At 32.1% G+C, this 13,282-nt stretch overlaps 2 protein-coding genes across 2 annotated transcripts; one reads left to right on the top strand and one right to left on the bottom strand.

The window, feature by feature from the left end:
* The first annotated feature begins 2,930 nt into the window (after nucleotides 1–2,930).
* LOC107906684 (uncharacterized) lies at nucleotides 2,931–4,235 on the top strand. Its single transcript, XM_016833754.2, has 2 exons — nucleotides 2,931–3,516; nucleotides 3,597–4,235. The coding sequence occupies exons 1-2, from the start codon at nucleotides 3,381–3,383 to the stop codon at nucleotides 3,986–3,988; spliced, it is 528 nt and encodes a 175-aa protein (XP_016689243.1). The 5' UTR covers nucleotides 2,931–3,380; the 3' UTR covers nucleotides 3,989–4,235.
* A 1,681-nt stretch (nucleotides 4,236–5,916) lies between these two features.
* Nucleotides 5,917–12,305, bottom strand: LOC107906683 (nicalin-1). The gene is made up of 14 exons (XM_016833753.2): nucleotides 11,875–12,305; nucleotides 11,627–11,784; nucleotides 10,555–10,658; nucleotides 10,053–10,119; nucleotides 9,499–9,591; nucleotides 9,251–9,415; nucleotides 8,984–9,124; nucleotides 8,813–8,890; nucleotides 8,254–8,366; nucleotides 8,101–8,161; nucleotides 7,199–7,366; nucleotides 6,623–6,724; nucleotides 6,364–6,453; nucleotides 5,917–6,265 (listed from the first exon to the last, which is right to left on the bottom strand). The coding sequence occupies exons 1-14, from the start codon at nucleotides 12,158–12,160 to the stop codon at nucleotides 6,203–6,205; spliced, it is 1,689 nt and encodes a 562-aa protein (XP_016689242.1). The 5' UTR covers nucleotides 12,161–12,305; the 3' UTR covers nucleotides 5,917–6,202.
* Between the last annotated feature and the right edge of the window lie 977 nt (nucleotides 12,306–13,282).

Raw genomic sequence — 13,282 nt, 5'->3', positions numbered from 1 at the left:
CAGTCTTGAAGTTAAAGAGTGACACATGCACATCAAAGTTTCAACCATGGCTTCCACCCTCAAGTTCTTCATTTGCTTTTATTCAGATTTTTTTGTCCCAACTGATGTGAACAATATCTATGTATCGTAACATTCACACTCAAATAATGTACTATAAGTGACAATTTGGCAATAATAACCTTTTTTTTGTTCAGTCTAGTGAATGTTTGAATAGGGCAATTTTTTTTGAGAATCTACTTGAGATACAACTAGCTCAACCAACCCTCCACTCCACAGCCGCTTAGCTCCTTGTATTTTTATTCATGGAGAGGTCATTAACTCATATTAATGCTTTCTCATCTACACTACCTTAGTATTTACGTTGGAATTAAAAATCCATCAACTTTTTTGTGTTGAAATTTAAGAAATAAGGTACTAAGTAATTAGGACGTGAAAGTTCCATATTTGAGCTGACAAAAAAAAATAAAAGGGAAAATAAATAATTATATATGTACAATCCCGAAAGAATAAATCTAAACTCAAATTAGAAATTAAGTGAAAGTAGTAACATTTTTGTAAAAATGGAAATCAATATTTGCAAGCAAATTAATGCAGTGATAAGTTAGGCATATATACTTTAAATGTCTTTGATATTAGCTGGAAGGATTATTCATATGAATGACGGAACCCAATGCTAAGCTACTAATTTTATATATACAAAAGGTAAAATGCTAGAATTATGTTTAATTTTTAATTTTTTTATTGAGAATTATCCAGGATAATAAATTAAATTTATTAAAATAATAACTTCCAATTTTTAATATTTACCATTATGTTAATAAATTTATTAACCTAAATATTAGTAGTTGGAGAGTCTACGCATATATGTATGACAGTAGAAGTTATGCAATGCTCAACTCTGCTTTTTTATTTTCTCATGACAATCCAGAAAAAAGTTACTAGTAAAGCGCTTTTGTCTTTTTGGGCGAAATGCTCTTCCTGTTCTTCCAATTGAAAATTTCAAATTCATACCCTCTTGACACGGCAGATAGAATTACTCGTAACTTCTCCTCAATCCATAAATAGAAGAATAATAAATTTTAGCGCACTCAAACTCGCGTCCTCTTATATAATCTTATTTAACCCATAAAAAAATTGTAAATAAATAAATGTTGGTCAATAATATTTATTAGAATCAGAAAGTGTGGAATTGCAGGGCAGAGGTACCCTACCCCATTTATTCAGAGGCTTACCTTGTTGTCAGAAGGGTTCCCAATTGCCTTGGCCCCTCTTCCATCCAAAGTTCCAAATCTAGCTCTATATATTCAATGATTAAGTTTTGGCATGTAAAGCTACAAGCTTTTGAGTTTCAAAATGCATATTCTAAGTTTTTATATACCTTATTCTAAACTAAATTGGATATATATCCAATTTCAAATTAAACATACAATGTACAGAACAAAACACTTTCAAAAATAAAAAGAAAATCCAGATATAATTAATTTAACATTCCTATATTTTAAACATAATGTTACATTTTGAAAGATATATTCTATATTATGAATCTCGAAACGTTAGATCTTTGATAATAATGTTGACTCATTTTGATGTTGAAAAACGAAACTCAAGGTTGAAAAACATAGACCACATTAATGAACATTAAATCTCTTCGCCCCTGGGCTAAGCTAAAATCTGAAATTAGGGTTTTACATTTCTTCCCATCTTTTTCATTTATTGGCAATTAAGGTGCTATACGAAAAACCAACCTACCCTTGTACGGCTTTATTCAATGTCACAAACCTATATATTTACATTCGTAGATCCCATTTGGGTTATCACCAGATAATAAATTTTATAATCTTTTCAATTGGGTTAATTTCTCATATTTTTAAATATCAATAAAATTTGAGAAATCCAAAATTAATCTGAATTATTCCGTTTGGATAGCTTTTGGTTAAAAATTATAATTTGGATCGAATTGAATTTTATTTTTTAACAATGTAAAAATGAATATTTTATATTTAAATTAGTAAAAATAGCTTAAATTTTTTTACATAAAGATTATTTTTATTTAGAAATATTTATGAAAAGGCTTGAAAAATTTACAGAACAATATCCAAAAGCTATAATTTATTTTATCAAAATAAGTCCAAAAAGAAAATCTAAAAATAAGAAATTGAATCAAATTATGATGAAGAAAAGGAAAAATCTAAAAAACTTCAACTTTTAAATTTCATCTCTTCCGTTTAACAGTGAAACAAGTTGTAGTTGCAAATTGAGTGGCAAAACTGGCACTATTTGTAGTAGTTGGTTCTATTAAATTCTTTATTTTAGTTGTTCGATGTTAAATGTTAGACAAGTTCCAAGGTAGCTTATACAATTACTTTTAAAAAGATTTGGAATTCAATAAATAGAAAATTTATTTTTTGACCCTTTTAAAAATTAACTTTCTTTTTTTAAAATTAAATAATTTTATCCGTACACCTTAAAAAACTCTTAACTTGGCTCCCAAGTACTCTTAGATGATAAGTATTGGAAATGCATAATTCCAGTTGATAGTAAATGGTGATGATTGATTTCCCAAATTTAGTTTTTCAAGTGGGAAATTAAATAGATGAGAAGGATGGATTTAAGTGTAGCCACTTTCTTAGGGCAACTACGAGACCTCACCAGATCTTCTAATAATGCACCGAAAGATAAGCACACAAATACATGCCAATTCTTAAGTACCCCAAATCTATTAGCAGCTTTAGAATGTGGTTGTAATGATTCCATATAGCAACACAAATTCATAACCAAGTATGTCACCCCCTCTATACTAACATATGCTTAGAAACATCCATCGGTAATAAAAACTTTAGATTAGATTAAGGACCCACACTATCTATGTGCCCTCCTTCTTTCATCATTAGGTTATGAAAATAAATATAATATACAACACTTATTGACTCCACTTGATCTTTTTTTTACACATTTATAATCTTTATATTATGTTTATGAAATCTACTTTTTTGATGGTGGGTCGAGAAATGATAAAGTTTGTCTAAAATGTTTGGAATTTTGAGTATTCACGAGAAACATCATTTGTGAGAGTTAGTTTGTCACAGTTATGCTTGTTGTTGTTCTTAGAAAATAGGTATAGATAGGCTTAAAGTTGGTCTAAATTTACACATGTCACTGTGGAAGAAGAAAAAACAAGATAAGGGGGTTCTCGTGTTAGTTCGTTACTGCAGTAAATTAGCACCAACTACCAACTCAGCCTTTGCTTTCCTTTCATTAAATACGGTCTTAGCTAATTCCCCCCCTTGCATTTATAAGCAACAATATATGCCCTCTCCCATAATTCTTCATACTCAAAAAGAAAAACACACTTGACATTGTGTTGGCTTACCAAAATCAAAATGGCACTTCCTTTAGGGATGATTTCTGCACTAGTGGTGTTCCTAGTGGCTCTTACTAGGGTTCAACTCTCAAATTGCCAACATCTCAATGCCAAAATCTCCTGCTTCGACTGCCCTCATAATTATGACTTCTCAGGTTCCCTCTAATTTTCCCTCTTTTGAGTTGTTTTTTAAATGTTGTTCTACTACTTAATCATATGGGCTTTATAATTGCAGGCATCCAAGTTGCAGTGAAGTGTGAGAAAGTGAAGAAACTAGCCACTGCGACCACTGAAGAAAATGGTTCTTTCAAGGTCCAGCTTCCATCAGGCATCTCAAACACTAACTGCCTTGCCAAGCTCCTAGGTGGACCAAACCAGCTATACAGCAAGAAGAAAAACCTGGTGTCCAAGGTTGTCAAGGTGGGACATCAACCCAACACTTACACCCTCTCCACTCCACTGGCTTTCTCCACTTCATGCCCTTCGGCATCCATTGATGCTAAATCATGTGGAGCTCAAAAGGGGATCGGTTCATCCAAGACCGTCGATCTGCCACTACCCCCGGAGTGGGGACTTGCACCATCCAGCTATTATGTTCCTTTCTTCCCCATCATCGGTATCCCTTGATGACTATCTCAGTGGATTAGAGACAGTGTAATAGCAGTAATTAATGTCATAAGTATTTGTGAGAAAGACGTGTGATATATATATTTATATAGTTCTTCGCTGCTATATATATAATAATATAGTTTGTGAGTGCAGACTCGTAAGATTTTATGTAATTTCTATTAATTATGTGTATTAATTAAAAGTGGAGAGTTTGATGTAATATCTTTGTTTCTTGTTTAATACTAGCATATAGCAGTTTATAGTATACTACCAATTCATGGGTTTTCTCTAATTCCTCAAGCATATGCTTTTTACCTCTCCTTTTTTTTTTTTCTCTTCAAAGCATGGCCATGGAACATGCCCCAAGATTTTGGGTATTCTTCAACTTTTTTTTCTTTCTAAATCCTCATTAATTGATCTTTATGATGCTTCCTCTATCAATTAGATCCTTTATCCATTGAGTAAAGTAATAGACATATATATTTACACTTATGGAGATATATATATAAATATGATTTGAGATATTTAACAAAAGAAATAAATATATATACATTGGTGCTTTCTATTATAAAATATGTCACTTATTTCTCAATCAATTTCATTACATGTGCCTATCGAAATCTTTTCATTGAACAAATGGACTGGTTGGTCATTAATTGGATTACTATGCCTTAGTTTCCTTATTAGTTTTCGAAATAAATATCAATTTTATATATAATTTTTTTATTCAATATAAATTTGGAAACTTTAATTTTTATCAGTTCGCCATAAATCTTCTATAGAAAATTTTAGTTTTGATTTAACATACATATTTTAAAAAATATAATCATTAATGTATATAATATGTAAATATAACATAATTTTATAATAGCAATAATGTTAATGATTTATGAAAATAGTAACAAAATCTAAAAAATACATATTTATGAAAATGGTCGCATCTCCTTTTGGAATTGTGGGATGAAGATGTTAGGAGACTAATTAGGCAATCTTGAAAAGATTGAGCGGCATTGATACATATTTCTTTCACTATTTTCTTTTCCTTCTTATTTGTGGGGATAATTAGATGTTGGAAAGTATAATAAATTCCACATATATAGATGATAGGCTTTTATTTATTTATTGGTGGATTGGAAGGGTTTCTTTCAAGTAATTCCATGGCTAGAAATGATGGGCGTTACAAGAGATTTAGGGATCATAGTAATTGCTTGATTAAAGATTTCAAATCATAAGGATATTGCTATGTCTCTTCGTCTGTACTCCAAGGAAAATTGCTTGACAACTGGCAATAGAGATTGGGATTTTCTTCCCTACAGCTAATAGCAATTACCATAAATCCACAACAACAGATCCTCTTCATAAAACTTTATACTTGAATCCAGTGGTGAAATTTTTTTAAATGTTGATTAGTATTTTTATTTTTCTTTTATCACATTCTAAGGTTTTCTACCATCTCTATGTGTTAGTGGTATGTAGCAATTTCAGTGTAAATCAATTGACCTATATAATTCCAGTATATAATTTTTAACTTACTCAAAATCGTACCTATCACCGAGAGAGAAAAAAACATTTCTTTTTGCGTTTTAATTTTATAAAAAAATTATTTTAAACCTTATTTAATTTTCCGTCCTTTTTTAATTCATAATTTATAAATTTATGTTTTTGTCAAATCATCTCAAAATGAATTAAAAAAATTAAAAGAGAGAAATTAAATAAAAAGCTAAAATATTTTTTTTTATAAAATTGAAAGTCCAAAATAGTCATTGCCACCCTTTATAAAGCAAAATGAGCAAACAAAATTTATATTAATCTTTTGCATCTAAACTTGGCGGGCGACATTAAAATTACGGGATTGTGGATCAGTATTTATATCACCTATGTTAACGAGTTTTACACGTACATATGTTAAGACACAAATCTAAAATCAACATACATGCCATGTCGTGTAATTAAAAATGTGCGGATACCCCCCTACGTATTTATTCCATAAAACCAACAACAATACAATACAATACAATACAATACAATACAATACAATCCTGGGTGGACTGAGCAAAAATTTTCTCGCACCTAATATTGATCTCATTTAAAATGGTCCTAGGTCATCCTAAAACTAAAAAGAAGAAAAAAAAAAGTGAAAACCAAGGAACCTCGTGGGATATTTTGTTTTAAGTTTACATTAGAGAATATTTCGTACAAAATGCATCCGCATATAATGTTCTGCTTATGCGATCAAGCTGTTTTCACCTTTCGAGAAGGGGGCCGGCGAAATAAACTGATTAGATCATCAAGACCCTGTAGAAAAGCGTCGTCATTAAATTAGTTTTTTCTTAAATATCCTAAACACTGTTTAGCGATTTAAAACAACTGGTTAATAGTGAATAAAGAGTCACCCTAGTTGTGATGACAAGAAAACTGAAGAGCACTATCAAATATGATCCCAACACGAGAAGTAACAGCAAGTCGAATGTTACACTAGCAACCTGCAACACCACGATTGAACCTGTCATTATTTGAATGGGCAATGGTAAACAGAAATTAATTCTGTCTATGTATGTCCCAACCAATCTGTCAGTCGTCTAATGCATTCATCATCCTTGCGCATGCGCGCGCGCACACAAAAAAAAAGTTAATTCAAACAATAGTAAATACCTGATAGATGTTAAGCCTAGCACTAGTTGAATCATAGAAAGTGAATACCCCTTCAAGAACCTCATGTTGCATGTTCACTTCATCGGTATGATCAGCTAATTCCTGCAATAGAGTGAGACGAACAGCAATCAGAACTGAAAGTTAAAGAAAGCACGTGGCAAGTCATTCTAGTGTTTTCACCACTTACCATAAATCCTTATCCAAAAGTTTGTTCTGTTATATTTACTGATAATGATACTTGGAAGTTTATGTGGTTGGTAAAAGAGAGTACAAGTTTTGAAGTGATGCAAGCTGGAATGAAATACACATACTTTTTTTTCTTGACAATTGCTTTGTAATGGTACATTCAACTTTCTTTCATAGAAGCAAAGTGTTTCTTTCATCAAACTCCCAATTGGAAGAGCAGTTATCCAAGACATTTGACAATCCCCCTATCTTAAATATCATATATTTGATTCTTTAAACCTAATTCAACTCTGAAGAAAATCAACTCAATTCTTAAAGCGCAAATCATCATCTCAAAGAAAGAAACTGAAACATAAAGGAGAAGATCAAGAAAAGGAACAGGAGATAAACCTTCTGCAAAGCCATGACAAAAGGGTCATTCTTTGAAAGAAATGGAGCCACACGAGGTGTTTGTGATAAAAGATCCAGCCAAGATTGTATATAAGCAGGATTTACAGCCAAACTACCGCCATCTGCAAAAATTTGGACATTTTTTCCCTGGTGGCCATAGATATGCCTCTGCAAAAAGTGATGACAATTTTAAAATAAAAAGTATGTATTCATGCACGAGCAAATGATTAAGACTTAAAGTCTTTGCACACAAGTTGGCAACTATCTAAATACTCTTACTATGCGTATAAAACAACAAAAAAGCAATGGTCAAGATAAAGCCTTTGCAGAGTAACTGGTTGGTTTGCATGGATCATATACCATTGTACTGTATCCAGAAATTGACCAGCAAAAGCATGGTCTATATCATACTTTCCACACATGTTCCCAGACATTCCCCCAATTCCATCCTACAAGGGCAGGGCCTTTGCCTCAAATGTCCAAAAGACTAAATCACAACAATCATCAGCATACATGTAATGCTATAATTTTCCTCCAGTGAGAATTGTAATTAATTTATCCTAGGTAATAACATGCAGCGGGATAAATTTTCACTTCTATGCTTACACATGCATATCCAGTAGTACATTCCACACAAGAGCATCACATGATAAATATTCATGTCATTCTCACTTAGCATTGCTTTGGTAGAGACCAGACACAGATGTCATTGGTCCACAGTCTACACATTCCCTTCCAATAGGTACCAGGTCTCATAAATATTGCAAGATAGATTTCCAATTCTTTATGCTAACTCATACAAACAGGAGGGGCGAGGGGTTATGTATTGCAAGCACAGTCTAATCAAGAATGGCAATAAGAACACCAAATCAAATATATACTTGCAGATCATTTGATCTTACCGCAAGACTTTCAGCAACTAACTTTACACCTCTAGTGATTGCAGTTTCATTCACAAATTGTCTGCAAAATAGTCAAGCTCTCAACAAATAGTCTCAAACACACAGACACAAACTGAAAATTTGATAATAAGGGCTTAAGTTTGAAAATATTACCTGCTATCAAACAGACCTCCAGTGCCTTGTAGGAGTTCAGGAGCAGTCGAAATTTCAGAAAGAGTGGCAGCAGTAACTCTCAGCCTTGAGAACTGTTCATGCTCCCAAGCTACCTACAGCAGCTTAACCACTTTATTACCTGATCTAAACAGCAGAAATGCAATAGCAGAGCATCCTTACATCTATCCATAAATGTTCTCATAAATAGATGTAATGCACCTTCATGTGTGATGTCATTTGGTAAAATCATATTTCATCAACGATAGCAAAAAGTTAAGATTTAACAGATATATTTCAAGTATGAGTTAACCATTTTCTAGAAAAGATTTTATGTGCAAGATAGGCCACAGGATCATAAAGGGGGGTTCCTGCTGCAATTTTGGAAAACCACAAAAATAAATTCATTCATAGATACATGAAATTTTGAAGTTTCATAAGCTCCTCATAGATGAAGTTGATTGTAATAATATTCTATCAAAACATAGGATATGTCCTTAATTTCAGAAACTGGTGACAGAAGATGGTTCAAACATTGAAATATATACATATATCAACTTACTCGAGGATTGGAGATGTTTATTTTCTTGTGCTTCAAGCCAACTTTGATATGCAACTCCTCTGCCACATTAGAGAAACCCTTCAATAACACCACTTATCAGATTCTTGCCAATGGAAAGAAAACATCATATAATGCATTCAAGACCTATTATTCTAATTGCTACCCGCTTACCTCAAAAATTTGCTTAATGTAGGCATTCTCTGGAGGCTTAGACACATGAATCCACAATTCATTATCCCAAGAACCAATACTATTTAAACAAATAGCATAGTCAATACTCTCGCGTAAACGTTGATCAAAACTCCGAAGCCACTGCATAAAATATGATAATTATATGACCAAAGCAACCAAAACAATGACAAAAGTAACTAATCAGAAAGATATACAAGCCACTGAAAGAGATGATAAAAATTCAGTTCATCAATGAAAATGAATTACCTTCTGAGTTCCATTGTAGTTATATGGTCCACCAGATGTCAGGCCAAAAAGTAAATTGTACCTTCCTCTTGTCTTAGGATTTGAGTACAGAAGAGAAAATAACCTAGCTATTTCAAGAAGCGCTACAACGCCACTCCCATTGCTGTCACTTCCCACTGATAATGCCTACATGTTTAAAAAAAATTATGGTGCCTTCATTTGGATAATTGAAGCTGATTTTCTTTACTGAAAATTAATAAAATACATACAGGAGCAGCCCCAAAAGTATCATAAGATGCCACAATAGCAATCGTTGGAAGTTGATTTGTATCTCCATCAACTTTCAAGCCAGACAACCACCCCTGTTACCACAGCAGAATTACCAGAGTGAAAACTTCTTCCAGAAAACAACCATTAACGCATATTCAAGATTCCCCAGATTATACACGCAATAAAACTAGCTCAAGAAAAATTAAACATACCAATATCTGACGCCAAAATATCTTACAAGACAAACATATGATATGAAGATGGAGTGAGCAACAATTGAAATGAAGTTATGTAACTTCAAAGAAGCAATGATATATATTTTGTTGTTCCCAGGGTAAGAAGGCAATAAGGTTCTTTCTTTTAAAACATAACTAGTATTCTTTCATATGATAAAAGCAAAACCAGGTGGCTGTCTTCCATATGCTACATGTGTCTCATTATTACCGTATGCAAGAAGCAGCCATGTGATTTTTCTCTACTATGCAATCAGTTGCAACTCTTTTTGTTCATTTAGAAAAGTTACAAAAAAAATAAAATAAAATTTGACACACACCTGAATATTAGTGATGGTGGGAGATGCAACTTTCTTCGGTTCAGGTGTTGGGATAACAAGCTTGTATCTGAATTTTTCACAAGATGAGTTGGATTAAACATGAATTCTTACCAATTTCAACAACAAAATGAACTAGAGAATACACAAGAACCAACTAAAAACACATCACAATAGAGATGGAGCCATATTTACTTATTTACATATAAATTTACAACCAAGGTAAATGAATAACGAAAACATAAATAAGCAAAAATGGTGTAAGATTAAAGTAGAAATGTTAATGAATAAAATAAGTGAACCGCTTCTTTGGGCCTCAAGCTGGAAAATGATCATTCAACAATATTTTGAGAAATAAAACAAGAAAAACAGGTAATATATTTTATCCCTCGTTGAAAACAGGTAAGAGTTCAGGCTAGATCTGTTCCCTGACATCAAACGAGCATCCTTATACAACAATTGGATATATAGTATCAATTTTAAGCCAAAAAAACTATGAACTGACCCTCCAGTAGTTGCAGTAGCAGGTTGACCAATCGCATCATTCTTCTTGATATCCGCCAAGACAGTATCAATTTCATCATTCTCAAAAGCAAAATAAACAGGATACTGCAGCACAAGATCCCCACAATGAAGTTACAACTATAGCATAAAAAGGACATTAAAAAAAAAATCAAGAGTTGAGAAGTAGCAAAGTTTTCTCTTTTCTTGTAATTTTCCTACCTTAAATGAGAAGTAACAAAGGTTTCATTTGGAGTCACAAGAACAACATTAACTTGGATTTAATTCTAAAAATCATTTTCACACAGAGCACAAAAAGCGAACACAGAGAACTAAAGGACAGATGTCAGCCCTAGCTGATAACACTACTGGAACATAAGATGATAATGTCCGTCAGGAAACCAGCGAGTATGAGACTTAAGCATATATCACAGTATGATTAATTTTTAGAAAAAGCTTACCAATGATGCTAGAATAGCAATAGAAAAGAGTTCGCTCATATGAATAAGCATTGATGTTGGAGTTACATATATCAGGCATGTTTTAGGAAGAAATTTCAAAGTTTATGTCATTTTCCAATTAAACAATTAGTTGATATGAAAACTAGTCAACAACAGGTATCTGCTTAAGATGGAAGCATGGAGCAAGAAACAGGAATCCAAGTCTTTTGGACTGGCAGGATTTTGGAATGATGTTAAAGTAATTGGATAGTGTTAAAAACAATAAGCAAACAAGGTCAAAATCAACTTCAATTATGATGCAAATGCTGGTATAGGTTAATAACAATGCATTAAAATTGTTACGCTAAGGAAAAACATTACACTTGATTCAGTCTCAATCAACGGAGACAAAATAATACTCCAACCGACAAAATCTAATCCTTGTAAACAGTCAAGTTAAAGAACTCAGATCTTAAACAAAATTAGCTTAGCAGATGAGGAAGCTTCAGTCTCAAGGCATAGTATTTACCAAAAAACTAAATAACATGGAAACTTATGCAGGCATATAGTGGCAAGTAATAATTTTGCATAAAGACAAAATTTAACCCTAAGAAATATAATCTCTGTTACACTCACGGGTATATTTGCATGTATAAGTAACTGTTCCAGCTCTGCCAGTAGATTTTTCAGTTTCTCCTTTTCATGAACTTGTTTATTCCCTCCATTTTCAAAGCTAAATATGTCAGGAAGCAAAAATAGCAACCCTCCTAACGGCTTTTTCTGATTGATATATTCTGCCAAACACCAAAAGTAAAAGGTTTAATTAATCTCAAGAAGACTAAAAACAGAAGAGTAGAAATTAAATTGTTGAAATGAAAGTGAACCTCGAACAAAAGTGATGTTCAGTTCACGGAGAGGGATGATGAGGACGGCTCTGGAAAGATCGGCGCCAGGAGGGAAATGCAAGGCGGCGGCGTGGTGGTTGAGAACCGCGAAGCGAGATCCGTAAGCAGAACCGGACATGTCGTATTGGATTAGACGGTAAACGTCGATGGCGGCGGCCGCATCGCATAGTTCGACGCAAGCTACTAAAATGAAGACTAGAGCGATCACTGAGTACATCGATTCTTGCATCCCCCGGTGACCACCGGAGTTCTTGGAGAGCACCATGGGAGGAGAGATTGGATCTAGGGTATGGAGAGAGTGGAAAAGAGAAATTTGGAGTCAGTAATTGTTTAATGGGGTGGAGCTGCTTCCATTTCCAACATGCAGTTTGTCAGATTCGTTTGGACTTTTATGTGATTCAAGTGTTTATTACTTAAGTGATTAATTAAATAATAATCAGATAATGTAAAGTAATTTCCTTTTCTTTCGTTAAAAAAAATAAGTTGAAGTGATTAATTCAACAAAATAAAAAATAACAATTATGCTTCGTTTGTAGGAAATTAGGAATATTAACATTGTAATAGACTTCTTAGTAAGTTAATTAACACTAATCACACCTTCAAAACAAAACACTAATCACTTATTTTTCTTTAAAAAAACATTACTCACTTATTTATTTGTGAAAATAACTAAATACTTACGTTTTCCTCAATTTTAGGGGAAGTTTTTACACTTGAAATGGTAACTTTCAATGGAATTTGTTTCAAGCACTTCCCCAATTAAATGTGTGATTCATACCTCTTTGAAGTGTAATAAAATAATAAAAATTAAGGTTTTTAAAGAAATTAAAAATACGATATTATTTAAAGAAATTAAAATTTTCATAGATATTCTTTTATAAAATTAGAGATATTATATCAAATATTAACCCGATTTCAACTTTCACTACCATAGTTTTTTTTTTTTTATTCTCCCTATTTCCAGCATGTTTTTTTAACTAATGTGTTTTCTTTCTTCTTTATTTTTTAAAATATATAATTCCATTTTTCAATTTCTTTCAAATATATTCATTTTACAAAACAATATTCAGTTTTATAAAAATTGAAAATTATGATTATATTAATTAACTTTGATATATCTTTAAAAAAAAAAGTTAGCTTATAGCGATTTTATTACAATCCGATAAATAAGCATTTCCTCATTTTATTACACTTAACAAATCAAACCGGACATTAATTTTAAATTTGAATTATTTACAATGCTTTATTATCATCATTTCAACATATAGTTTTAAATTATTTAAAATTTATCCTTAATTATGAATTTGGCTGCAGGTGCTAAATATAAATATTTCATTTAAAAAAGTCATTATCTCGAATATATGTCCAATAAAAATATTTTAAAAAA

This window comes from Gossypium hirsutum, chromosome D05 (assembly GCF_007990345.1).
Source record: "Gossypium hirsutum isolate 1008001.06 chromosome D05, Gossypium_hirsutum_v2.1, whole genome shotgun sequence".
Lineage (NCBI taxonomy): Eukaryota > Viridiplantae > Streptophyta > Magnoliopsida > Malvales > Malvaceae > Gossypium > Gossypium hirsutum.
The sequence above is the reverse complement of the archived record's forward strand: the minus strand, read 5'-3'. Positions and strand labels throughout refer to the sequence as shown.